General features: G+C 36.0%; 5 protein-coding genes across 9 annotated transcripts; 4 read left to right on the forward strand and 1 right to left on the reverse strand.

Moving 5' to 3' along the window:
- Window positions 1-1,020: 1,020 nt before the first annotated feature.
- LOC140981169 (OVARIAN TUMOR DOMAIN-containing deubiquitinating enzyme 1) lies at window positions 1,021-4,337 on the forward strand. Of its 2 annotated transcripts, none has more exons than XM_073447471.1 (9): window positions 1,021-1,071; window positions 1,653-1,805; window positions 2,422-2,487; window positions 2,562-2,645; window positions 2,759-2,881; window positions 3,241-3,293; window positions 3,382-3,431; window positions 3,534-3,634; window positions 3,965-4,337. In XM_073447471.1, the coding sequence occupies exons 2-9, from the start codon at window positions 1,701-1,703 to the stop codon at window positions 4,229-4,231; spliced, it is 849 nt and encodes a 282-aa protein (XP_073303572.1). In that variant the 5' UTR covers window positions 1,021-1,071; window positions 1,653-1,700; the 3' UTR covers window positions 4,232-4,337. The 2 variants fall into 2 exon arrangements, with proteins under 2 accessions (XP_073303572.1, XP_073303571.1); XM_073447470.1 differs by having other exon boundaries at window positions 1,031-1,071; window positions 1,605-1,805.
- Window positions 4,338-4,635: 298 nt separating this feature from the next.
- On the reverse strand, window positions 4,636-6,075 carry LOC140981170 (protein MEI2-like 4). The gene is made up of 4 exons (XM_073447472.1): window positions 5,573-6,075; window positions 5,375-5,443; window positions 5,100-5,279; window positions 4,636-4,996 (listed from the first exon to the last, which is right to left on the reverse strand). The coding sequence occupies exons 2-4, from the start codon at window positions 5,408-5,410 to the stop codon at window positions 4,901-4,903; spliced, it is 312 nt and encodes a 103-aa protein (XP_073303573.1). The 5' UTR covers window positions 5,411-5,443; window positions 5,573-6,075; the 3' UTR covers window positions 4,636-4,900.
- A 1,959-nt stretch (window positions 6,076-8,034) lies between these two features.
- Window positions 8,035-10,601, forward strand: LOC140981733 (trihelix transcription factor ASR3-like). 3 transcript variants are annotated; one of them, XM_073448147.1, is made up of 3 exons: window positions 8,035-8,844; window positions 9,092-9,133; window positions 10,056-10,601. In XM_073448147.1, exons 1-3 carry the CDS (start codon window positions 8,202-8,204, stop codon window positions 10,340-10,342), a joined length of 972 nt encoding a protein of 323 aa, XP_073304248.1. In that variant the 5' UTR covers window positions 8,035-8,201; the 3' UTR covers window positions 10,343-10,601. The 3 variants fall into 3 exon arrangements, with proteins under 3 accessions (XP_073304248.1, XP_073304249.1, XP_073304247.1); XM_073448148.1 differs by having other exon boundaries at window positions 8,035-8,856; window positions 9,939-10,270; XM_073448146.1 differs by having other exon boundaries at window positions 8,042-8,856.
- An 801-nt stretch (window positions 10,602-11,402) lies between these two features.
- On the forward strand, window positions 11,403-23,063 carry LOC140981223 (ADP-ribosylation factor GTPase-activating protein AGD3-like). Of its 2 annotated transcripts, XM_073447551.1 has the most exons (19): window positions 11,406-11,791; window positions 12,736-12,812; window positions 13,287-13,387; window positions 15,101-15,171; window positions 15,461-15,523; window positions 17,451-17,495; window positions 18,224-18,289; window positions 18,384-18,431; window positions 18,534-18,629; window positions 18,710-18,751; window positions 19,060-19,275; window positions 19,390-19,521; window positions 19,625-19,846; window positions 19,985-20,071; window positions 20,146-20,481; window positions 20,926-21,071; window positions 21,177-21,270; window positions 21,740-22,224; window positions 22,410-23,063. In XM_073447551.1, exons 1-19 carry the CDS (start codon window positions 11,747-11,749, stop codon window positions 22,525-22,527), a joined length of 2,490 nt encoding a protein of 829 aa, XP_073303652.1. In that variant the 5' UTR covers window positions 11,406-11,746; the 3' UTR covers window positions 22,528-23,063. The 2 variants fall into 2 exon arrangements, with proteins under 2 accessions (XP_073303653.1, XP_073303652.1); XM_073447552.1 differs by lacking the exon at window positions 22,410-23,063 and having other exon boundaries at window positions 11,403-11,791; window positions 21,718-22,102.
- A 666-nt stretch (window positions 23,064-23,729) lies between these two features.
- Window positions 23,730-26,305, forward strand: LOC140981224 (inactive leucine-rich repeat receptor-like protein kinase CORYNE). The gene is made up of 2 exons (XM_073447553.1): window positions 23,730-25,141; window positions 25,773-26,305. The coding sequence occupies exons 1-2, from the start codon at window positions 24,273-24,275 to the stop codon at window positions 26,080-26,082; spliced, it is 1,179 nt and encodes a 392-aa protein (XP_073303654.1). The 5' UTR covers window positions 23,730-24,272; the 3' UTR covers window positions 26,083-26,305.
- Window positions 26,306-26,930: the final 625 nt, after the last annotated feature.

Below are 26,930 nucleotides of genomic sequence, written 5' to 3' on the forward strand. Positions count from 1 at the left end.
ATTATCCTGCTATGACAGACTTTTTATTTTCTGCCGCAATCATGTCCCAGACGATTTTGCCTGATCTCATCAGACTCATTCTAAAAGTTTAATGAATTTTTTTTTTTTTGTTGAGATTAAGTTTTCTTGTTGGATTCTCATAGCCAATGTTCTGTCATCTATGAGGTCTTCTCTATTTTTTAAGTCCAGTACGTTAAGGTTAAGCATAACCCCATAAAGATGTATTGGTTCTAAAACAGAATTTCATATGGTGTTTGGTGCAAGGAAATTTGATTTCTCTTTAACCTTGTTCTAGTTGAATGTGATTTTTCACCTACTTGGAAATCTTTACATCTCATATCTGTATTATGAGATCCCACACTTTTCATTGGTGGTTCGCGTGCGGTTTTAATAAGGTATAGTTGGAGGAGGAAATACCAGAGATGGTCGGTATTGTTGGGAAGTTTAAAATTATAATGAGTTATTAATAATACAAGAATGTATGCCATTTTTCAGATTTTGTCTACAAATAAGAGGAAAGTCCACTCATTAAAATGATTTTTCTACAAGGCTTATGCATTATTAGATGATGATGATGATGATGATGAGGATGATAATATCACTTGTACTCTTCTCGATCAGTCATGTGATTGTGTCATCAATTTTCAACAATATCTATACTATTACATAAAGAATCTGACACTAGAACACATCATATTTTGTTTCCTAAACTTTCTTTACACCAACATTTTTATTATTAAATTAAACATGAAATTAATCATTTAATAAAATTAAAAAATCTTATATAAATTATGATTTTAATTTACACACTAAATTTGTGTGCATAATTTACTAGTATTTATAAAATATTTACCAAACTAAAGAGAATTTGAATTTACAAGCACGACTCCTACCCCAACCAGCCCCCCATAAACTAACTAGGCCGAATGTGATTGCTGTGATGTGGGCTTTGTCAATTGGGCCGGGCCTGAACCTCTCTGAATTCCTTTTCATATTATCTATATAAAAGATTAATCCACTCAATCTCACATTTGATTTTGTACTCCCAATCTTTCATCTTCTTCTCCGCAGGTATTTCCTTCTTCTGATTCCCAACTGCGAATTTGAATTCTTTATTTCCTCCAAACCATGCCCAATTGGCATATGGGATTTATAGTTTTTTTAGATGTAGAGGTTTTGTTTGCGTTTGTTCTCATTATTATATGGGAAATTCGCTACTTTTCAATCCGCTTTTAGTACTCAACTATTGCGTGATTCCTTAAGCTTTGTGGGCTCTAGTTCCTTAATTGGATCTATTTTGTAGCGTTTTTCATTTTTACTTACTGCCCATTGTTTGTAATTACTAGGTGGAACATTCTTGCTTTTGAATAGTGGACAATGTGCAACATTTTTCTTTTTCTCGTGTTTTACTTATTCGTTGAACGGGAGCTTTTTCTTGTCATATTTTCCATACTGTGATTGTAATATATTATTGGAAGTGGTTAATTGATGGGTGCGTTGTTTTATTTTACGTTTCCCCTTATCCCTCTAGAATTATTACGTTATCTCAAGTCCATCACGTTATCTCAAGTCCATCCATGCGTTCTGGAATTTGTTTGCACAAGATTTATTAGGAACGGGAAAACTCTCCTCTCACGGAAATAAAGATGCAGAGTGAGGATGGTCACGTGGTGGACTCTGATTCAGAGGCCATTAAATCCATGCAAATACCTGAAATAAATGACTTGAAGCATTTCAGCGAAGATGATATGCATTCTTCCGTCCAGGCTGACGAAGCTGTGAAAATTCCATTCATCGGTGACAAGGCAAGAAAGCCTCTAATTCTTATTGTATCGAAATTTTAGTAAAGAAGCATGATTTACATTATTTATGTGGTTATACTGTGTGTTTACTGATCTATAACTGTTTGTTTGATTAGAATTTGGTGTGTTTTGTGTTGAATTCAGTTTAATATGTCCATTCATGATTGGAATAAAAATAATTTCTTCTGGTTAAATGAAGATGTTTATTGATTGAAGTTGCTTCAAATAATTTTTTGAATGGCTTTATGAGTCGAACTCTGGTTATGATAGTGAGCAGTTGTGTTTTGCTTGAGTTTCTAGTGGGGCTGTCTCCTAATACCCTCAACCATGATTTGTGTCTCCATTCAGTTTAAACTAGATTTAGTGACAGTCACAGCTTCGGGAATTTGAAGTCATCCATACATCTAATTTAATGTGATTTTTATTTGTTATTTTTGGCCTGTGATTGGAAGTGTAAATTAGGTGGGCCCTGTAGAACATTCAGGTTGCTTGAAAATATTTACTGATTAATAATTGGCTCAAGATTTTTCTAGAATAACAATGAGGTCCTGAATATTATAATTGCATTACATCAACTGATTTTACTGATTGACTGAAGACCATGGTGATGCCATTGCAGGAACCTATCTCTTCGTTAGCAGTTGAATATCAGTTGGGAAGCCCAATTTTACTGGAGAAAATCAAGGTCCGGAGAATTTTATATCACTGTTCCAGTTGATATCTCTCCATGCTAACTAGTCGTTCTTGAAACATCGGCAGGTTCTGGCTGCACAATACGCTGCCATTAGGCGAACAAGAGGAGATGGGAATTGCTTCTTTCGCAGCTTCATGTTTGCTTACCTTGTAGAGCTCTTTATTACTTTACTTGATGCACTCCATATTTCCTTGCGTATTTCTGCATTGAGGTTACAGGATTTCTGTTTAAGCTAGTGTAAGATTATGTGATCAAAATACAGGACTATATTCTTGAATCACAAGATCAGGCAGAAGTTGAACGTATCACGGCCAATGTGGAGCAATGCAGAAAGACACTTCTCAGTTTGGGCCATGCTGAATTTACTTTCGAAGATTTTTTTGCGGTACTGAAAATTTAATCTGAATTTCCGTGTTTGTCTACTCTTTGAAGGCAATTTGGTAATTAGTTAATTTTCTTATAGCATTTTGCAAAACCTTTTGTTAGGTTTTAGATGTGTATAAAGATCATGTCTTTCTTCACACTCAATTAAGTCTATACTGGTTTTGTCCTTAACAGTCGTGCAATTTATGAATTGTGATTTCTACGTCTAAAGATTCCCCCTCCCCCAACGCACACGTGGAATTTGGGTATCAAAAGGTAAATGTTTCAAAACGAAAGCGAAAACAGCTTCAGTGTGTTCATGCATTGTGCATTGCCTGATTGCTGTAACTTCCTGAATCTTAATTGTTTGAGTATTTTCAGCTATTTCTTGAACAACTTGAAAGTGTTGTTACCGGGAGTGAAGCTCCCGTCAGGTATGAAATTCTTAATTGAGCTCTTTCTGATTATAGTTGCCGTGCATTGGTCATATATGGGCTAACATGTTTGTTATGATGGCATCAGCCATGATGAACTTGTTCAGAGAAGTAGAGATCAGTCAACATCTGACTACGGTGAGTGTTTTCTATATTAATATGACAAACTTAAAAACATAAAATTCATTTTATGTTTTTGGCTCATGTCTCAATTCTTAGCTAATGATGTTCTTGTTATAGTTGTGATGTTCTTCAGATTTATTACATCTGGTGAAATCAGAAAACGTTCAGAATTCTATGAGCCATTTATTCATGGATTAACAAACATGTCGGTGGAGCAGGTTGGTTTATATGAGCTTTCTTCATATTTGATTTCCGTTTCTCTTGGTGGATTGCAAGTTGTAGTGCCTGTAGAGTTTAAGCCTATCAATGACGGAATCCTGTTTAGTCATTGAATGCAAACAGACTTCTATTATTTCCACGTATTATAATTATAAAAAATTCACGTCAGATTAAGTATATGAAATATATTCCCCTCCATGACACACTTAGTATGATGCAGACCGGCATCCGCATCTCACATAATCTCATGGGTGCATATTTGAATAGAAATGTCAAGATGTTAAAGAGACCGTTTTTCTGGTTTTTAGAGTGTTATGATGTTGATGCAGTTTTGCAAGTCATCAGTGGAACCTATGGGAGAAGAGAGTGATCATGTTCACATTACGGCATTGTCAGACGCGTTGGGAATTCCAATACGCATAGTGTATCTTGACCGAAGTTACGACGATAAAGGCCATGTCAGTGTAAACCATCACGATTTCACTCCATTTGCAGCTCATCCTAATGACAGTAATGCTTGTAGCTCTGAGGCACATAAGCCGTTTATTACCTTGCTATACCGACCAGGTCATTATGATATTCTGTACCCTAAATGACTTGTTACCGCTCATAATCTGTTAGTCTATGGTTGGTGTTGCTTGGTCGTTCTTGTATTTGACTTTAACACGATGCTTTAGGAGTACAGTCGCTCCTTATTTTTCATCGCAAAGTGTATAATTTCTTTCTGATTCCTTGTTTGTCCCGAAATAATTCTTGATGATTGTCTACCTGACTTTAACACGTTGATGCTTTTGGAGTACAGTCGCTCCTTATTTTTCATCGGGAAGGTATAATTTCGTTCTGATTCCTTGTTTGTCCCGAAATAATTTCTTGATGTATAGCTACATCGAACGGTCATGGATCGCCAATTTATTGATTTACTCCTATGATACAGGCCAAGGAGATTGTTTCACAGCCACACTAGTCACAAAGACGAAAAATATCGTTGAGAATTTGTGGAAAACAATTTAAAAATTAATAATCTCATCCAATGATACTAAACAGTCATCAAGTCACTAAATCATGACAAAATTTCTATATCTGGCTTTTTAATCTGTATGCAAACTACCTGAGATACAAAGACAAACAGAAAAGGTGGATGCGAGGAAAAAAGGAGAGGCAAAATAGAAGCTGCTTGCGTAACAATGTATATAGAATTAAGTCCCTCAAAATTTATGACAAATCAGTGGCAATTGTATGATCCGAGTCTTTGGTCACACAGTTCATCAATTCGGTGGAATTTCTTGATCATCTTCCTCCGAAATGCTGGCTCGAATCTTCCCAAGTCTTGGTCGAATATTGGAACCCATTGGGAAGGGAACCTGCAGTGAAAGTACGCCATATGGTAAATGTTTTTTCATGTGTGACAACATGAAGTGTCAGAGTAATCCAGATTCCATAACATGGTGGGCTGCTACCTCATACCTGATCACCTGCATTAGGACCTTCTGTGTGGAAGAGTATAGGACGACATCTTTTGTCTTCGTTCATCAAGCTTGAATTCTGGAAGTGCGCAATGAGGGCAGCCTTTCCTTGTATTCTTGCATATGCCAAGGATGCTACTTTTTCACTTTTAAACTTTTCCCATTTCTTGCCGTTGAATGTCTGTAGAACCAAAAAGGAAAAAAAAATACAAAATAAACTTGTGCTTCCAATCCAACTCACAATAGCAAGTGTAAGAAGAACCTCGATAAGTTTACCTGATAAAAGGGAACTATGAGGGAAGGATCGGTCATATTTATAAAAGCATAGCCTACGTTGCATTTGTTCTGAAATAAAATGAAACAAAAACAGAAAAAAGAATATCAAAAATTTAAACACAGAAAATACTCGTCGCAAATTTCAAAAGTATCTTGAACGAATTAAAATAATTTCTGCAGGAGTAAAAATATGCTTACCTTAAAATCGATGGGTAAGTAAATTAAATCATAGGCCCCCTTATGGCATTTTATCAATTGCAGCCAAAAGCATCTTTGAGGTGTACCTGAAGTCGCAATCACGATGAAACATGAGGGAGACACGGGATCTACAAACAAAATCTAGTGAAGAGAATTAGACACGGTCTTTTTATTCTGGTTGAGAACGTTATGTTCAAAGAAAAATAAGACAGTGGATTGCAGGGCCCAAGAGCATAATCAATATATATGAAGATTTCTGAGCTAGGTCTGTCCAATATTACCTCCACTTATACATGAGAAGAAAAAGAAGAATGAAGAATGGAGAATGAAAACGAAGAATGAAGAATGGAGAATGGAGAATGGAAAAATTCAAAATCAGATGATACGATACAAATCCTGAGACCACCAAAAGATGTGGTCTTTGGACTCATGACACAGGGATCAAAGATTAGAAAGCGCAAACTCACCTTCTCAAACAAAAAGGTGGCCCGAGAGGAAGCAAAATACTAATGCAACTTGAAACACATAATTCAAATTCAAATGTAAATACAAAGACAACAATCGAAAGAAAAATACATTTAGAAGATAAACAAACTAGATAATCAATAATCTGGTAAATTTGATCTGGATCCTTCAAAATCACCCAAATATTTTCCAAACGTGTCAACATCTTGTTGTCCTTGTCTTTCTCTTTTTTGTATAATTTTTGCTCGTTCAATTCAAACTATTTCACGCATTTCTGGATCGTCATTTATGCTTAAATCCATGTACAAAACTCTATTCTACTCTTGAAAGGCAGCCAATGCCATTTCTTGTTGTCGAGTTTTAATTTCTTTTGTTGATTTTCCAATTTCAATTTATCATTTTGCAATTTTAGCATTTGAATATCATAATGTTGTTGAAGTTCAGTGGATCCCTTTTCTAATATATTCATAAGATTATGATGTCCTTGTTTCACCGTAGATAATAATTTTGAAATATTGTCATCTTTTTTTCTTTTTTTTTGTTTGCTTTAATTTAGCTTTTTTAACTCCAATAGGTCGCTCGGATGAAGTATCACCTGCATTTTCATCACTGTTTAAATTAATTGAAAAGAAATGCAATCCAGGATAACCTGATATAATAATTAATGTATATAAATAAAAGGAATATTTCGATAATATTCTTTTTGGTGTAAGATTTGAAGTAAATATGTTGAAAATGAATGTTGTATTTGGGGTAGAAATCGCATTATTTTAATGTGAAATTTACACCAAAATATATTTTGTGGTTGGAGATGCCTAAATATTTCTGAATACGTGATCTGACGTTCCCATGATAAGATTCATTCCGATGCTACATAATATCCACGTGGAGACATGTCATTGGACATGCATCAGATAAACCAATTATAAAATTAAATGTTATTTTTCTTTCATATTCAAATATAAATATAGATAGATTCATTTCAGTTTATTGAAATAAAACGATGCTTATCGAATAATATAATTTGAGTTCGAGTAAGGTTCGAAAAAAATTCGAACAACGAATCGAAATTTTTAAACCGACTAAAAAATATTTCGATAAATTCAAATATGAATCAAATATTTTTTAGCCGATTCGAAAAATTCGATTCATAACGCTTGCTTCTTCTGTCTTACCGTGATTGTTGACAAAAGTTAATATTTTATTTGTTTATCAAGGGATCAAGAGTATCTATGCTACTCTTGTAAATTTGCCTTTATTTATCAAAGGCATTTCACATTTGTAGTCAATGACATAACAAATATTGGGATTTGTTCTCAAGTTGTACCACCATACGTTATCAAAATAACCAAAGAAGAACAACAAAGAATAGCAACGTCTCGATTTGGCTCATTGTATACCATCTTATCAACATATATCGCAATCAAACCTTTTGGTCCCACAACTCAAACTAGAATATGCTCAACACATCAAGTATGAGGGCGAATGGAAATTTACAAAATAAAATGGTCGATTATTTTTCTAATAAAATAACTTTTTAAAGTGTACTTGACATTTTAATATGTTATTTTTTTAAAAAATAGTTGGTCGAAGTTAAAAAAAATACGTCAAGAGGGATTTAAAATTTTTAAAAATCAACAAGACGAACATTAAATTTGATTTGGGATTATTTATTTATTAAAAAGTTGACAAGAGAATCTACTAACCTCTACCATTCTTTCCTTGAGAAAATATTTTTAATTTACCAAAATAATTATTTTTGTGAAAAGATACCATGAATCCCTAACTTATAACTTTCTTCCGAATGAAATCAACCATGAGAATATTAAAATTAAATTTTGCTTGTTATAATCTTGTCGAATAAAAAAAATAAAAAAAACATCAACCCAACCAAGCTATATGATTAATTAAAAAGTGGTTATTGAATATTTATTTTGAAATATGAGATATTTATTTTTACTTTCAAAAAAGAAAAAGAATAATTGTATAACATCATCTTAATCACGATTAATACGATAACCAAACCCCTATTAGCATTTTCATCATCTTGTTTAGGACTGGGTGGCTCAGAGAGGACAGAAACAACTCACCCAACTTCCTTCTCCGTTAACACCAAACGCCGTTACTTTTAACGCACGTGACTCCAGCCACGTGATCTTTTTATATGACACTCGAGCAGCTGAGTTTAGCTCCGGGACCCGTTGACGGTGGAGCAGACGGCCGTCAGCCCTCCGGCGATGATGGAGTCAAAATTCCCCGCTTGCCCCGTTGGACCCGACAAGAGATACTCGTACTCATACAAGGGAAAAGGGTGGCGGAGAATCGGGTCAAAAGAGGCCGGGTCTCGGGTTTTGGATTGGGTTCTGGCCAGTCGGAGCCTAAATGGGCATCCGTCGCATCATACTGCAAGAGACATGGAGTTAACCGGGGACCCGTTCAGTGCCGTAAGAGATGGAGCAATTTAGCCGGAGATTTTAAGAAGATTAAAGAGTGGGAGTCCAAAGCAAGGGAGGGAGCAGAGTCTTTTTGGCTGATGAGGAATGATTTGAGAAGGGAGAGAAAGTTACCTGGCCTTTTTGACAAAGAGGTTTATGATATCCTCGATGGCGGTGGAGGGGAAGACGACGAGGCTGCTGAATTATCTTTGGCTCTGGCTCCTGCGCCTGCGCTGGGGGAAGCCGCAGAGGGCGGTGATGAGGCGGAGCCGCTATTTGATAGTGGCCGGAGCGCCCTGGCGGATGAAGGGCTCTTCTCCGATTTTGAGCTGTCGGCTAGAGAGGAAGACCCGGCTAGGAATCCCGATCAGAGTAAGGAGACTGGTATTAAAACTTTCCCGGCTCCACCTCGCTAGTCAAGATTGGATTCTTTTACAAATAAATCCGCCATTAAATTGTATTCTCACTGGTTCGCCATTAGAATGATCCGCCGTCTTATATTATGTATTTTAACTGTTATAAACTCGTACAACCAGTATCTGTTGTACACATTTACTAATACTCTATTTGTTGGTAAAATTCTAGATAGTGTTGATTATATTGTTTTCAACTTTTGCAGTGGCGGAGAAGCATCCACTTCCCCGAGAATCACCTGTTCGAGGTACGATAGCTCGCTGTTGAGTATTAATGTTGCTCCCATGTATTTTGTTTTGTTCGATTAATATTTGAATTTTCATTCAAGTAGCAGCTACCGAGTAATTTGATATCTTGATTTGGTTTGCACAACCAAATGAATTTTCATTTGAAATTATCTTTAAGCTGTTTTATATTTGCATGTCGTGTGTGAAGAATAACGTAAAATCTGCTTGATTGAAAGTTGCAAAGACAAGTAGCATTCATGCAATGAGATGTATTGCAGCCAGTTGTTGATAATGAGGATGCATATTATGATATCGATTCTCCAACTAACCAAGTCTAGAATTTAGGCAACAGACCTTAATTAAGGCCCCTTAAAATTTTAGGTTATAAGTAACATTTGATGACTGTCGAGCAGTGTAAGTTGCAAAAATATTGAGCATCTTTGACTCTTATTTAGGTCATAAACGGAAATATTGTTTCTTTTTATCTCCTGGTAAAATGGTGAATCCGACTCTTCATTTGGTGGGCGGAAAATCTGATGTGTCACCAAGATAAAGTTTGTGATACCCATGTGCTTGATCAGAAAAATTTACTAGCATGGCTTAAAAAAATGGATTTACCAGCATGGATTAATTTGTGTAGTCCGATGCTGGAAGTGAGCATTTTGTGGGCTCCTATATTTAGGGAAATATTGATGGAAGTGTTGTATTTACCTGGTTTGTGATGATTGTTGTGTCAAGTATAATTGCGTACCTCATTCTGTATCCCTCTGTATGCAATAGAGTTGCAAGAAAACATTGATATTTGTGCTATTCCTATTCACAAAGTATGCAGTGCTAAGAAGTTTGATCAGTTTTCATGGGGTATAGAGAAAGATATAAAACGAAAACTGGTTCTGCTTTCAGACTTGTGGCCCGAGTGATCTGAATAGGGATTTCATGCAGGCATAACCAATGAGAAAGAACCTGCCTCTGATGCTGAGGTTAGAAGCAGTCAAGAAGGACGTAAAAGAAAGAGAATTGTGTCGGATGGAGATGAGGAAGCTACATCTGTTGAGCTTCAGTTGATTGAAGCTTTAGAGAAAAATGGGAGACAGCTGGGCTTGCAACTTGAAGCTCATAACTCACATCTTCAGTTGGAGAGGGAGCAACGCAAGGAGCATATGAATGGCTTAATAACAGTCCTCAACAAGCTTGCAGATGCCTTGGGAAGAATTGCTGATAAGTTGTAACCATAATTATATCATATTAGCTGAAATGTACAAAACGTAGTTATACTTACTGGAATCCTGACTTGATATGCATACGGTTGATAATGAACTGGTGGTTATTCGTCCAAATCACATTGGAGGTGGTTTTTAAATTTTTTTTATATTGATGATCCTTGTTGATGTTTAGGATCAATTGTGGGTTAGGCCTGCACAAACTTTATGCCAAAAGCTGGACAATTCAGATGCTAGTTTCTTATTTATTTTGTTAGGGATTCCAGGATCTAATTAAATTTGGGAATTCAATTAACTGCTGGCATATGGCGTTAATAGNAAAAGAAGTGGGGGAAAAGCATGGGTTTGTCTTTGCTTTGGTGTCTTGTTGCTGTGAAGTGTCCCCATCTCTTAACCTTCTTTTGCTTTCTCTTTTCTCACGAACGGTGGTAATCATGTTTATTTGGGATTAAAATCTCACTCAAATGCTATTCTCTTTATTTTTACATTTTTTTGTTTTGTTTCTCACTAAATAGAATGAAACCAAATCATGAATAGAATTAAGAAAAGCTGAAAAGGAATATGGTGAGTGGTCAAAAGGCTAGGCCATAGTTGTTGTGTTCAAGTTGTCATCTTTACCACCATTCTTTTTGTACTTTTTCATTTGAGCCTTTAATTTTAATTGTTAATCTTATATAAATAAATATGTTGTATTCTGTCAGTGGTTTTCCATTATGGACATTACTATTTATTCCTTTTAATTAAATTTGTCCAATTGCAGAATCTCTGATTGCGTAGCTGGTCCTACCGATGTTTCAATCCATTAATTAAATCTAAATTTTGATCTACAATTTTCGTTTGGAGATGGAACGACTCGCTTTCGATAACAAAAAAAAAAAAAGAAAAAAAAAGAAATAATATGTATATATGAATTTAGAGAAAATTAATTAAAAACGAAAAGGAAATAATATGTATATATGAATTTAGAGAAAATTTGCTAATTTCATTTGGTATTATTATTATTAGGAAAATTGTTGTTATCTAAATTACAGAACAACCCCAACCAAAATGGATGCCTTTGTTCGTCGACAAAACATTCATCAATTCCCGAGACTTTTACGCCATTGTTCTCACAGTCTCCACACTCACACTCTTCCACTTTCCTTTTCTATAGGGCTTTATTTTTTTTCCTTCTTCTCTCCTCGGAATTTTCATTTTTAGTTCAAAATCCACAATATTTTTCACGATTTTCGTTCGCTCTTTTCGTTTATCGGAGCTAGTGTGTCTGGAGGTTCAAGGTAAAATGCGACCTCTTTTCTGAGATTCATATGATGCTTCCGCAAGCTTGGTCGGGAAAAGATCCACTCTTTCTCTGTTAATTGAGGATTGTTGTTGATTAAACCTTGCTCACAAGGAGAGAAAAGCAGAAGAAACATGCATTTTGCAAAGCTTGATGACTCTCCTATGTTCCGCAAACAGGTCCATTTCGACTCTCTCTCTTTCCTATATACTCTAATCGCTTAATCTTGAGTTGGCATTTCTGCTGTAATTTATATTTTATAGGCCAATGGATGATTTCGGTTTTTTCTGTCCTCGTGAGCATACATGTATAAAATTCGTGCTTCCGACCGATTGCTTAGCGAAAACTCTGGGAGAATAGCTTATGTGTTGGGTGTTGTTATGGTCCCTAATTGTTCGATTAAGCAGTGAGTTTGTGGGACTTGTCAGTTTTAAGCTTAAATCTTAACCTTTTCTGGGCAATCTATAGCTCTCTTGATTTTGCGAGTTTCTCATGGTTTATACTGCAATTGGAAGTAGTGTTGGCTCTTGTTAATGATTTTAAGTTTCTAATAACTACAAAAAGAGTTCTTAATTCAAACTTCTGAATAAAGCTCGTTGAATTGTCTTGTCAAGTCCTATCTAACTTGGTGTTTCCACTATGAAAAATGAAGAAAAATTCACTGGTCTGTCCATGTTTATATCTTGTACTTTTGATTGTTGACACCTAAATTAATATTGATGAAACAATGTGTGGTGAATATTGTTGATAATTTATTATTTTTCCATGAAGGGTGATTAAAGTCGAAACAAAAATAAAATAAAAACTACTATAAAATGCGAACTATTTTTAGATCATCATCTTCGAACAGTCTGTCTTCTTTTTTCAGATTTGTGCAGCTGCTGAAGAACAATAAAATTACAATTTCGATATTTGACTATTCCGCATTTGAACGGCTAACAAGTTGCTTTTGAATATCACAGATCATTTTGTTGGAATTTACAAAGTGACCTTGGATGCACTATCCACTAATACTATTTTGAGCCAAAATTAGGCTTTGGTTGCATTGGCTTGTTGGTGCTTAGTCATAATTACTGGTTTTTTAAGTCAGCTTCCTAAAAATGCGACCTATTTCTGCTTACAGATACAAACATTGGAGGAAAGTTCTGAATCCTTGAGGGAGAGGTGTTTGAAGTTTTACAAAGGATGTCGGAAATACACGTGAGAACTTTTTGCTGTGTTTCAGCTTTTGCTTTGTTGATGTTTGTTTCGATTGATGTTCACATTTTGAAAAGCCATAAAAATTTTATACTCTTGGTTTTTATTTCCTGATGAGTTAAGATCTAATTTCAAATTATATTTTTTGAGAGAATATGGGAAACTCTAGGCCTTTTGATGTAATTAGAGTTAAATGGTGCCATTTGGTGAACTTAAGCTAATATCACAATATTTTCTCTTACCTTTGGTAACTATCTCTTGGTATAAGGCATTCGAAGTGGCTGTGCTGATGTACTGTATCTTTGTACTAGAGATAAAAAGATATTTCAGAACTATTTGGTTTGGCTATACAAAGATCTAGTGCCATGCTAAATTTATCCATTATGTCAGATCATGAAGAGAAGAAGTACATGGATCTTGGTTCACTTTTAGTCTCCCGTATGTATTTGACTTTTAACGATGTTGTATGACTTGCAGTGAGGGCCTGGGTGAGGAATATGATGGAGACATTGCTTTTGCTGGTGCTTTGGAAACTTTTGGTGGAGGGCATAATGATCCCATTAGTGTTGCCTTTGGAGGTGTATTATCCTTTTTTCAATAATATATGCACGCTACGTCTTGTTTTATTCGAGGTTTTAAAATTCGCTAGACGCTAGTCAGGCACCTAAAGCCTAGGCCACCTAGGCGCGTGCTTTAGGCGCCGCGAGGCGAATTCCACTGTATCAAGAGACTTGTAATGATTTTTAGAATAAATTTCAGCTCAATCTTTTTTAAAATCCAATTGACACGTGGTTCATTCCTCCTACTTCTTCTGCTTAAGGCGAGTCAGAATAATAGGCAATGCAAGAGAAATTAAAATAAAGAAAAAAATTACTTTTAGGGCTTGGTTCGATTTTTTTATGTGTTAGGGTAAGCGCAAACCAACAAATCGTGGTTTTAATTGGGCTTTCAATCCCAAAAAATTAAAAACAGAAACCTATAATTCTTTTTATGTCATGTTCTGGTTTAATTGGGCTTTCAAAATTAAAAGCCAAAAAAAAATTCCTCAAAAAACTCTAAATGCCTAGGAATGCCTAGGCGCCTTTGCCACCTAGCACCTTTTCGGTGTGGTCGGGTGGCGCCTACAAGTTTTAGAACACTGGTTTTATTTTCTTCTTGCAACATTTTCTATTGTTGACTGATGTTGCAGCTTTAATGTAGATGCAACAGCTGTACATTGGACCATTGCATGGCCTCTAGGTTTCAAGAAATTTGAAAATCTTATTTAGATATCTATTTAACTTAATCCAGTTTTCTGGGATAAGATAACAGTTCTCGTGTAGATTAGTGTTTCGTGAGCAAATATAGGTTATATGACAACGGTTGAGACGCGGGCTTAGCAAGGAATGTTACATTTAGAAGTCCTTGGAAGTTTATTTTTAGAACTTATCAGACTTTTCACCAGTTAAGATCAGATTTTTTAATCACTTGTCCACCACGTGTAATTATTAGCTTTTAATCAATTAATAGAATATCGTTTTTTTATATTAAAAAAAAGATCAGTCATCTGTTGTACCATAACATTTTTCAGCATCTCAAAGTCGGTTGTTAGCGGATTCACTTTATGAATTATTAAATAATTGGTTTAAAACCTCAATGTTATGATATATTGAGTGTAATCTCATTCTTTTGATAAGAATTCCTCAGTAATGCTAAATTCTAAACCACAAGCCATTTAGTCAATTGAGTTTGTACCAATGTGGTCTTCATCAATAATTTGAGGAAGTTGAAAAGGAAGAGAGAAGAATTGGATCCTGTTAAATTAAAGCAAACCGCTTTCTTTTTTCTAGGGTAATCTACCACTTAGAACAACTGACGCTGAATCTAAATTCTGAGTATGACGCCATAACCTACATAACTTGGCTTCCCACTCTTCCACAGGAATTATCAATGTTGCATTTACCTTTTATATAAACCCTCACCCTTCCATTACCCAAAGAGGGGCAGCAAGGCCTATGCCACATTGACTATTGATGACAATGTCTTCCTGGTGTGGTGATAAATATGAAGTTCTCTCTTTGATTACAATAGCTGGTCCTACATATGTTCGAATTATTTACACATCCTAGATTTCATTTCCTTTCATCCAAGTGCTTCTTTTCGGTCTGTCTTATTTAAATCTTCCTCAGTACTAGATTAATTCATGCTGTTTCTTAAAAATCTCCTAGTTCATTGTTTATTTTGGCAAATAAGTTTCTATCAGTATTTTTATGGGATTATTATGCTATCAAGTCAAAATCTAATATTTGCAGGTCCTGTCATGACAAAGTTCACCATAGCACTGAGGGAAATTGGGACATATAAAGAAGTTCTTCGATCTCAAGTAAACTCATCATTTGAATCTAAGTTTTATGGGATTTTACTCTTATTTATTTATATAGCCAGTCCTGGTGGAAAAACTGTTTTATTCTCTTTTTTTTTTGGAGAGATTGATGACATAATTAAAAGTGATCTCAAATAAGTATTGTACAAATTTTTTTTGTTGGTTCTCATCCTATTTGTCTAAATTATTGTCTGTCTCAAATTAGTAAGGTGACTTAGTGTAAAGAAATGAGTAATTAAGATATTATGCTTTCACTTACCATTTGACTGGTTGCATTTCATCCTTTCAGGTTGAGCACATGCTGAATGAAAGATTGCTTCAGTTTGTGAACTTAGATTTACAAGATGTCAAGGTACATTTTTTTTATCATGCTGTTTGATGTGAAAAATAGCTCATACCTCATATTTGTGGCTATAAGTTCCACAATATTTCATGCAGGTTGATTTATTCTGTTTTACAGTTTATTATTATTTATGTAATCTACTTAATAAGAAAATCTCAGTTACTTTATGTAGAAGATTGAAATTATTGTTGGATAAAGCAATAATGTTCTTCTGTCATGTGCCCATCCTTAATGATCGAACTGTAGTATTTTGTCTTATGTTCGATCTGCTATGAGGCATGTCTTAAATTGTAGCGCCCTTACCCGAGCCACTACTAAACAGACTAATAAGCATGCAACATTAAAACTTAATAACAATAATTAAACAGCGGAAACCAAATAACTTAATCATCTTACAACCCAAACGAAAACAGAACAAACAACAGCAGTCTTAAACATTAATACAATCATATCGAAAACATAATTCTGAACGAGAAAACAATAAACCACACATAAAGCCTCCACTGGATCACCACCGAAAACCCAACTGCTCTAGCCACTGCTCTGGTCTTCCGAACCGTCCAACCTAAGACCTGCCTCGTGGAATGGGGTGCCCAAGATGAAGGACGTGAGCGACAATCACCCAATACGAGAATGTACGAGTATACAAACTGATATGATGCATGCGAAATGCAATATGCTCGGATATCAAGGATCAAGTCAAGAATCTCATGCTCAGTCTAGAGGCGCCTGAGTGTGTAGTCTCTGATCTGCCCTAGGCATGTTTTGGCTCCCACACTCATCATCAAGACGTGGACCTACAATGTCCAGGTCATCAGAGCCCGCGGGTCCCGTCGGACACTGTAGCTATCGATGACCCATCATCCACAATACAGAATAGGGATGAAAGGACCCAACAAACGAGGTATATCTCAAAAGATATCAGGCTCAATATGATATGTCATGCATAATATGCAAAAGCAGTAAACCATGTATAATGCAACACATAAATATGCAGCATATAAGTGTGTATACTATGCTTGGATATCTCAGCCAGTACATCACGTACCTCACTAAAACAATCTGACAGAAAGCTCTTAACCTAGACAATACCAACAACATGAAATCACCGTCAAACCAGATTCTGAATTACCAAACATGCTATAAAGTTCTTCCTAAAGGCTTTAGGATTATACATGCGTCCGTCGTCAGCCGTTGATGATGTCTCGATCTCAGTTCACTGACCCCCCCTCGAGTCGACACTAGCTCCGAAACTTCCCGACACCAAAGTGCCCTAGAAACTTGCTAGAAAACATAAGGTAAAAGACTAGAACTCTATCTCTCTGAAGGATGCGGTGTAGGAAACAAAAGAATTCGGCTTCCATTTATAGGCTGCATCCGGACTAGTTCGGAAATCCGAATCAATCTTATCTGCCACGTGTCAGAATCTCATTCGTCTAGTTGGATTTCTCGAGATAACGTAATCGGAAGCAAATCGGATTATCCATTTAAAATTCGGTGGATCCAACAGATTAATCCCAAATTATCAATCCGTTAATAATAATTAATTAACAACTCTTTAATTATTTCTTAATTAATACTTCATTCAAAATAAGAATTCGGGTCATTACATAAATTATTTGTACTCACAGCCAGTATTTTTTTTCATTATTTTTTTCGCCTGCTACTTTGTTATAATTTGAAAGCAATAGATTCTCATGGAAAAACATGGTATTTCCTCAATGTGATGGCTTTGGTTTACTTCTATACAGAACGAATATGTTGTTTTCTTTTCTTTCTTGTCCATCATTCTATTTTGGCCATTCATAAGTTTTTGGTTGCCTTTGGGGAACTCTTTCTCCGTGGTAATTTAAATTTAAAATACGATATGGTTTTCCGCGAAAAACTAGTTAGTGATATNTATTTATTTTATTCACCGATGAAGTTTATTATGCAGGAGGCGCGAAAGCGCTTCGACAAGGCCAGTCTTCTTTATGACCAGGTGATCTTTCAGCATAGCCCTTCTGTTTTGCATTTGTATTTGGCTTTCTGAAGCATTTCTTCAGTCAACTTGATTGGTTTTCTGGGGTGACCGGGTGCTTGGGTGGTTAGAATTTGTTTGATGTCTCACATCGACTAGATTAAGTTTTTGGAAGTTGTATATATGAATTTGGATAATCCGCTCCCTTGAGCTAGCTTTTGGAGTCCAAGTCTCAATCTCAACATGGTATTAGAGCCAAGACCCACCATTATGTGTTGGACTACTATATGGGCCACCCATTGTCTTGTAAACTTCACGCTCAATTCCTGAACATGAGAGGGTGTGTTAGATGTCACACATCAGCTATATTAAGTATTTGAGAGTTGTATATATGGATTTGGACAATCCTCTCCTCTTGAAGTAGCTTTTGGGGTTGAGTTAGGTCCAAGTTTCAATCTTAACAGAATTCTATAATAGTTTTATGTGATACGACTTGTCAAATATGCCTGACAAGGATAGCTTAGCGTGATAAAAAGGGTGTAGATGAGAGATCACCAAAAGCCAAATCTGTTTGTCTAAATTCTATAACACTGGGGATGTGAAGTGGTTTTTATACTATAAACCAAATAGAGTTTCTTGGAGCTGTATGGCTTTTTTTAGCTGGAAAAATGTGATTAATTTAAATTTATCATATACTATACTTTCCCTAGATATGTGACTGATAACTATTGGCTAGTTTGTTGCTACAGGCTCGTGAAAAGTTTTTGTCATTGAGGAAAGGCACAAGGAGTGACGTAGCAACTCTTCTGGAGGAGGTAATGTATAGAACTTCAAGCCTTGACGTCAAATTATGTAGTTCATAGAAGTAAATGTCCGCCACATAACTTATTTTTTCTGAAACACATCCAGGAGCTTCACCATGCTCGGTCAACTTTTGAGCAGGCTCGATTTAATCTGGTGTGTGATAATTTCAGCTTTTATTCATTAGATCTTGTGAACACAAATTAAATCCAGTAGCTGCATCATTACAAATCCTTTTTCTGAATGCTAACCATCCAGGTAACTGCTCTTTCTACTGTTGAAGCAAAAAAAAGATTTGAGTTCTTGGAAGCAGTTAGTGAAACAATGGCTGCTCACCTTCGTTATTTCAAACAGGTAATTTATGTGGAGAAACCGTGTAATGGTTGTGTTAATAGGATTTTATTTAAAGCCCTTTCATCTTTGATTCCATGTAGGGTTATGAGCTGTTGCATCAAATGGAACCATATATTAACCAGGTTTGTCCTTGTCCTTTTCCTTTTCCTATTCCTTTTATTTTCCTTGGTTGCAGTGTATTTGAGTGTGGACAATATGTCCTTCAAATTAAAGGTTTTCATCGATGGAGCTTTAATCAAAAAACAAAAGAACAGATAGTTTTCTTATTATCTTCATGTTTTATCCATCTTCTGAATTTGGAGTAAGATATGTTTACCTTCCATGGGTTGGCAGAACTTTGAGTGCGATACAAGTTCCTAAATCAGTTGCCACATAGGAAAAAAAATTTCCTGATGGGAACTCTTGAATTTATGATGCTTATACTGTGCAGGTATCAACTTACGCGAAGCAATCAAGGGAGAGATCTAATTATGAGCAGGCAGCTCTTAACGAGAGGATGCAAGAGTATAAAAGACAGATCGATAGAGAGAGCAGGCGGTCTTCAAATGGTTCCAGTGGATCTCCAAATGGAGATGGAATACAAGCCATTGGTAGGAGTTCACATAAGATGATAGATGCTGTAATGCAATCTGCTGCAAAAGGAAAGGTCGAAGAATATTGACATTTACAATAGTTTCTGAATTCTCATTACTGTACTTGTTGTCTCTTACCATTTTGTTTTATTCTGAGATGAATACTAATTTGAAGCTAATAGTTTCAGGTTCAAACAATTAGACAAGGTTATTTATCAAAACATTCCTCAAGCCTTAGAGGTGATTGGAAAAGAAGGTTCTTTGTTCTTGATAGCAGAGGAATGCTGTACTATTATCGCAAACAAAATAGCAAACCTTCTGTGAGTAGATATTCAAGCTAGATATCAGAATGCAATGGAATTTTGTTAAATTATTTTTTCCAGTTCTCTTTTTACTCCCATTTAAATTATCATTTCATTGCAGGGGTCGGGTACTCAAGCGAATCAAAGGAATAGTTCTGAATTGGGTTCTGGATTACTCAGCCGTTGGTTATCTTCTCATTATAATGGCGGGGTACATGATGAGAAATCTGTGGCACATCACACTGTGAATCTGTTGACATCAACAATCAAAGTCGATGCTGATCAATCAGATTTAAGGTTTTGCTTTCGAATTATATCTCCAACAAAAAACTACACTTTGCAGGTCTGCTATCATACCTTAATGAATGACCTCTTGACTTTTCGTTGTGTTTATTTTCTGTTAAAGTAGTAGTGGGAAACATCCTCTTGATGGTTAATTGTCTGCATTGGTACAAGTAACTTCTTTAACTTGTCGGTGCAGGCAGAGAGTTCCCTAGATCAAATGGATTGGATTGAGAAAATTACAGGGGTGATTGCATCATTACTAAGTTCTCAGGCTCCTGAGAGGGTACGTAATGTTTATTTACTGAGTTGGCAATTTTTTGTATTCTAATTTTTGAACTTTGGTTGTTGATGTTTCAGTGTTTGTCTGGTAGTCCAATGGGCAGTGGTCATCATCGATCCACCAGCGAGAGTAGCTCTTTTGAAAGTGCCGACTTTGATCATGGAGCAGTTGAAGAATACACATCCGATAGGTTTACTTCTGTTCATACAGACCGCCCTTTGAGAAGTTCACAACAGCAGAGAGCCAGTTTAAAAATCGAGAAGCCAATTGATGCATTGCGGAAAGTGTGTGGCAATGATAAATGTGCTGATTGTGGTGCTCCTGACCCAGATTGGGCATCTTTGAATCTGGGTGTTCTAGTGTGCATTGAATGCTCTGGTGTCCACCGAAATCTTGGAGTACATGTATCTAAGGTATAGGAAATTGTTGACCTCTACACATACTCTCTTATGATTTTCACTAGGGTCTTGTGCATTAATCGTCTTGAACACTTTTTTCAATGGTGGAAGGCCATGTCAGCGGTGCATAAAAGTGACGAGATTTTATACATGACTTTGTGTTCACTTGAAATGGTTGAAAGACCAATGGGTTGTCATATCTGAAAAATAATAGCTCTTTAGCATCTTGGAGTTGCATGTATATGTCCAAGTTTTTCATGACCTAGCTTACTGCAAATTATACATGTGCACCCTCTTCACGGGAGTGTAAAATGGGAATAGAGAGAGGTAGTATCAGTTCACCATTTCATTATATTTTTTATGATGGTGATGTTGTGAATTGTTTTTTACTTGACACAATGTGTTATCTGGATTTGCATACCCAGGATATTGTGATCAATATATTTGCCTTCCATGCAGGTAAGATCACTGACTCTTGATGTCAAAGTCTGGGAACCGTCAGTTATAAATCTATTTCAATCTCTGGGCAACACCTTTGCAAACTCGGTGTGGGAGGAATTACTGCAGTCAAAGGGTGTATTCCAGGTTGATCTTGGCTCTACAAGGTAAGGTTTCTCCATCGCTGAATGTAGTATTTATATGCTCATTTTAATTGTTTCTGAACATAATCTTGCATAAGTTAGTAAGTGATTCAATTTTTAACACTGAAGCTTGTATCGGCCTAATAAACAACAAATGCTTTACTTCAGCAAGCCCAATCACGCAGATTCAATTTCTACGAAAGAAAAATTTATTCACGCCAAGGTAAGCTTTTTACGGTACCTTGATTCTTATCTTAGATTTTACTGCTATTTTTCTTTACCTTTTAGGCAAGACAGCTCCATACAATTTTGATATGACATAATTTGCAGACCTCAATTTTGCTTTTTCATTATAAAGATTTTAATGGAACCCGAGGAATCAACGCCTATTTATGTTACCTTGCTGTTAATGTATTCATATCCGTCTCCTGGTGGACTATACATTATATGGTTAAGTATTTATCACAAGTTTAGTTATTCATCAGCAGAATGGGTTTAAAGCATCAAATTTCTTACATGTATATCTCAACAAACATATCTTTGAGTAAATAATAAATGCCAAATGTATACTAAAATTATCAAGATTGGCTTCCTCACTAGCACCTGTTTATGTGCGACTTATCAGATCATGTGGGACTTATCAGATCTGCTTCTTGACTTGAGCATGCAGAAATTTTATTTCCTTTTTGCAGTATGCGGAGAAGGTTTTTGTCCGGAAGCCCAAGCAAAATCGTCCAGTAGCACAACAAATGTGGGATGCTGTTCATGCCAACGACAAGAAAGCAGTGTATTGGCTCATTGTTAACTCTGAACCCGATCTAAATACTTTTTCCGAGCAAGTAACTTGTAACACTTCTCTTACCCTTGCCAAAGTTATGATGATGCGAGAACAGTCTGCCCTCGACCCCTACTCAGGCTGCTTGGATTCTGAGCTGTTGCAAAAGACATTTTCAGGCTCATTAAATATAGCAAGCACTGGTGGCGGCAATAATTACTTGGAGGATGTAGATGGGTGGTATTTGCTCCACCTTGCATGCGAAACTGCAGATATTGGAATGATAGAGCTTCTATTGCAGTATGGTGCAAACATAAATGCTGTTGATTCAAGGGGCCATACTCCCCTCCATCGTTGTATCGTTAGAGGCAAAAGTTCGTTGGTTAAGCTTCTTCTGACAAGGTATGTGCATGCTTGGTAAACTCTGTCTCACATAACTGATCCATCAATTTCTGCAACTATCACAGACAAAAAATGTAATGTTTGTGCTCAATAAATTGGATCAAAAGTGTGAGCTTGTATAATTATTAGTAGTGATATGTAATTGTCAACTATGTGACTGCATGATATCTCTGCATTAACCTCAGAGGAGCCAATCTTCAAGCTGCGGATGATCAAGGTAAAACCCCACTTCAGCTTGCGATGGAATCAAATATTGAGGACAGTGAGTTGCTGGCTTTACTCTCACACTCGCATGGAGGATAAATTGAAAAGAGAGTTAATAATTTTGATTAATGTGGGATATATTAGTGGATGTTAGGAATCGGTGGTAGTTGTAATTATGTATCATGGCTAAAGAAATTATTAACGTAAGAGTGGGTGACTGTGAATCTGTGATAGGAGGCTGCTGGTTGCTTTTGAATTCAGAATGGAAAAAGTGGCCATTTTTTGTGTTATATATAGTCGCTCCAAGAGAAGAGTGTGAGTGGAAGGAAGCATTTGGTGTGATGAACATGTAATAATGCTATTAAACGATGGTTAATTGTTTGTAATTGTGAGTCGTCGTGTGTGTGCGTGTGTTTTGTTCCTTCTTTGTTCTCTTGGGTGGTGGTGCAGGATGAATGCAGTTTCGCGAGCATTGTATTGTACATGTTCTTGTTTTTATTTTGTTTAGTTTGCACGGCTGTAAGCTGTGAAGCTTTTGGTGAGGTACTTAACCAACCAACCACAGATTTTTGTTGGAATCACTGTATGATGGATCATTTCCAGTTTTAGATAATTTGAAAGATTTAGATGGATAAGAGGCTGTTTATGCATTAGAAGATTGTTTGTTTCTCATGTTGTTATTCCAGTAAAGAGGAATTAGTCTGAAAATTATCAGACTTGCAAGAAGAGGCAGCCCAAAAGCAAAAACAAAGGTGAGTGGAATGGAGAAGACCGACACGCGCGCGATGCAGTGCGAGCATAAATTATTATTAATTTACTACTAATCACGCTCCTCCAAAGCGATAAGACATTTATAGCGGTCATTTCAGCTAATATCTCGTTGTCCACAAACAAATCAACGGTTCAAAAATCATTCTTCCGCTTATTCTTAACGGTTCATAGAGACCCGTCAATAGTCGATGTGCTCTAGGCTGGGTCCCATTCCCAGTACACGATATTTTTAGCATCATTAAGTGCAACAAATACGTATGGAATCAGCTAAATTTTTACAGTATGAGGAATGAACAATCTTTTCTTTATCGTTTTACCCAGGAAAATTGGTATAGGAGTAAAAAATATTGGATGTTCAGTGGTGTATACGTGGAAATGATATTCGTTTTGAATCAGTACTGTAGTATAAACAATAAACACTACTTAAAAAATCAATTAAGAGCCTAAAAAACACTGAATTAGTTTCCTGCGTGGCAAATTATTATTTTTCTTTCTTTTCCTTTTCAAATAAAGGTATATAAAAAATATCCATACTGCCATTCCTGCTTGTTTACACCGTGCGTGTGAAACTCGAACAAAAGAGCGTATCTGGTTCCTTTTCCACTATGAAGATTTTACCTGGACGAGAAAGATCGGCGAAACGACACTCTTGTTAAAGACTTGGCCATTATGATTAATGGTTCTTCAAATCTTTCAATACCTTGCAAAATACTATCATCTGATTCTCACACTCTTCTTTATTTTCAAGTTTTGGAAGTTGGTTTTTATCTAGTTTCTGGAAGTATCAATCTTCACCCATTTGGGTCTTGAAGCTTACTACTGGAACCGTTAAAAATGCTATCTTTCTTCAAAAATGTGGAAACTTAATATTTTCTTGGGGAAATGTGGTGTGGTTCCATCTCTAGATGCTCGAGGTCAAGTGTGCTTTAGTTTTTCGTCAATAGTAATTATACCCTAGTTCAGCTCCATCTTTGGGGATAAGATATCTGAAATTTTTGGCTCCTTTGTTACGAGACGAAGTTGTTTGTTCCTTGAGGTTGTGCCTTCTGTATTTCTCGACATTATACTATTCTATGGAGAAGAAGACCCCTATACCTGGTATTTGCGGCTGTAGAGTCTTATCTATGGTCGTCCTGTTTATTTTGTACCTGAATATTATCTCTGCACAATGCTCAAGTAGGATGAGCCAACCTCCACCACAATTTCATGTGCCAAACTTCCAGAATGAGTTTCGGACGATTTCTTTGAGTATATTGTTTGGCATCGTGACAGGATTGGTATGCTCTTTTCTCTTTGCCTTGCTAGTTAGGTGCTTCATCAAATATATTAACAGGACCCCAATTCTTAAAGGCCCCGTTGTGTTTTCTCTCCGAATTCCTTCCAAGACACTAAAATCAGCTCTCTCTAATGAACCCCTGTTACTGGGGTCAAGCCCCAGTGGAAGGTATTACAAGGCTGTCCTTGACAATGGTCTCACTGTTGCTGTCAAGAGACTCGAGCTCTTTGACGATTGTTCTTCTGAGGTTCAGAGCAAGGCAACAAAGAAAAAAATACAGGAAGAACTAAAAGTTCTTTCTTGCCTAAGACATAGGAATTTGATGAGTTTGAGGGCTTATGTCCGTGAATCATTTGGGTATTCATTGGTTTATGATTATGTGCCAACCGGAAGTCTTGAAGATGTCACAAAAAGAGTGAGGGAGAATCAGTTGCAACTTAAGTGGGAAATCCGTCTTCGTATTGCGGTTGGAATTGTTAAAGGGATGCATTATCTTCATTTTACTTGCAATCCTAAAAGATTGCACTACAATTTGAAGCCGTCTAATGTAATCATTGATGCGGAGTTTAAGCCGAGGTTGGCAGATTGTGGGTTGGCAGCAGTAATTCCTAATTTTTGTAGAGCTGCATCAGGCTACAACGCACCAGAATGCATTCAAAATTGCAGGTATGAAGTTTCCATGAGCCTGCGAGATTGGCTCTTGTATTGTATTTTATGCAACTGAACATCCATTGTAACTAGATATAGAATAAAGTCGTGGGTTCCGTTATGTCTATGTTACTTATATTTTATCAGTCTCACCCTGGAAGGGTTGCTGCTCCTATTAAGGTCAAGTTTATTGGTTCTTGGTAGCCTTTACCCATTAACGTAGTGTCATCTTGCATTCCTGCTGGAAGTTTCCTTTGTCACGAAGAAATGCCTAACTGACAACATGAACCTTGAAGGCTTTATGACCATAAAAAATTTGTTTCTGTTTCCATTTTGTCGTATCCCTTGCAACGTTATGGCGCGAAAGCTTCTGAAGACAACTAAAATTGATGTAGGCTTAGGAAAAGCTAAATGTAAAGAGAGTAGGTTTTGTTAGTTGATTGGTCGTGCAAAGCTTAAATTCTCTTATTGTCTGAGAATAGGACTTGTTAGAACAGTTAGTTCAATGAAGTCTCTGCTTACGTTCCCATTGTATTGCTGTAAAAAATGTAGTTCCAAAAAAAAAAAAAAAAGAAATCAATCTACATAGCTGCACCTCATATTATGATATATTTAAATGCTAACCATTAAATATTTTATTCTGTCCCAGGTATACAGATAAGAGCGATGTCTTTAGCTTTGGGGTTATTCTTGGTGTTCTATTAACGGGTAGGGACCCATTGGATCCATTCTTTGGGGAAGCCGGCAGTGGAGGAAGTCTGGGGCAGTGGCTTCGGCATTTGCAGCAAGTAGGTGAGGCTAGAGAAGCACTAGACAAGAGTATTTTGGGGGAAGAAATGGAAGAAGGTGAGATGTCAATGGCCGTCAGAATTGCTGTTGTATGCCTATCAGATATGCCTGCTGATCGACCCTCAAGTGATGAACTGGTTTCCATGCTCACGCAACTAAATAGTTTCTGACTTGTCATCTCAAAATCCTTTCAAAAAGCTCTTGGTTGTTCTCGCAGCTTCCGCAATGACCCTAGGTTTGCCGTGCTAGCAACCATTGAGATCCAGCATGACCACTAGCTCAGTAGCTCTTCCTCAAAATTGGCTTTTATATATATGTGTGTGTTTGTGAATTTTCATTTGTCTCGTTTCTTTAAAATGTGCCTATATATATCTTTAATCATGCTTGTATTATTAGTATTTGGTTTTTTGTCATGTCCATCCACGTTATAATATGTTAAATATTGATTCTAATTTTTTAGAAAGTGATTATGATATTTTAGTAAATAAATAGAAGTTAATTTGACACTTTAACTCCGATGTTTTTTACTATACAAAATTATCTTTTACTTGTGTTCAAATAAATGAATTGAGAGATGCATTATCTAAAAAAGGTATTTTTCTTATTTTATTTAAAAAAACTAGTATGAGAATAATTTATTTTTCAAACATCCAACCTTAAAGAAAATCATTTTTGTGATTTTTTTAAATACTAAATCATCTAAATTTTTTGTAATCTATACATTTAATCACTTAAATAAAATATAATATTTTCCAACCTTCTCTCGAAATATTTAGATCATGACGTAGGAATCACTACAATTTAAAAGAAAGTAGGATTCATGTAAAGAAGGTAAGCGGTCAACTAATATCGAGGCAATGAAAACAAATTTCATTATCAAATAAATTTTTTATATGTAATTCAGTTCATTGTGATTTTTATTATGAATTAATTTCAAGTAACTTTTACAAATTTGAAATAAAAGAGTGATAGATATGCTATAACAATAATCATTTTGAGTTGGGAGATTGATTTATTA

Source organism: Primulina huaijiensis, chromosome 7, assembly GCF_012295235.1.
Source record: "Primulina huaijiensis isolate GDHJ02 chromosome 7, ASM1229523v2, whole genome shotgun sequence".
Lineage (NCBI taxonomy): Eukaryota > Viridiplantae > Streptophyta > Magnoliopsida > Lamiales > Gesneriaceae > Primulina > Primulina huaijiensis.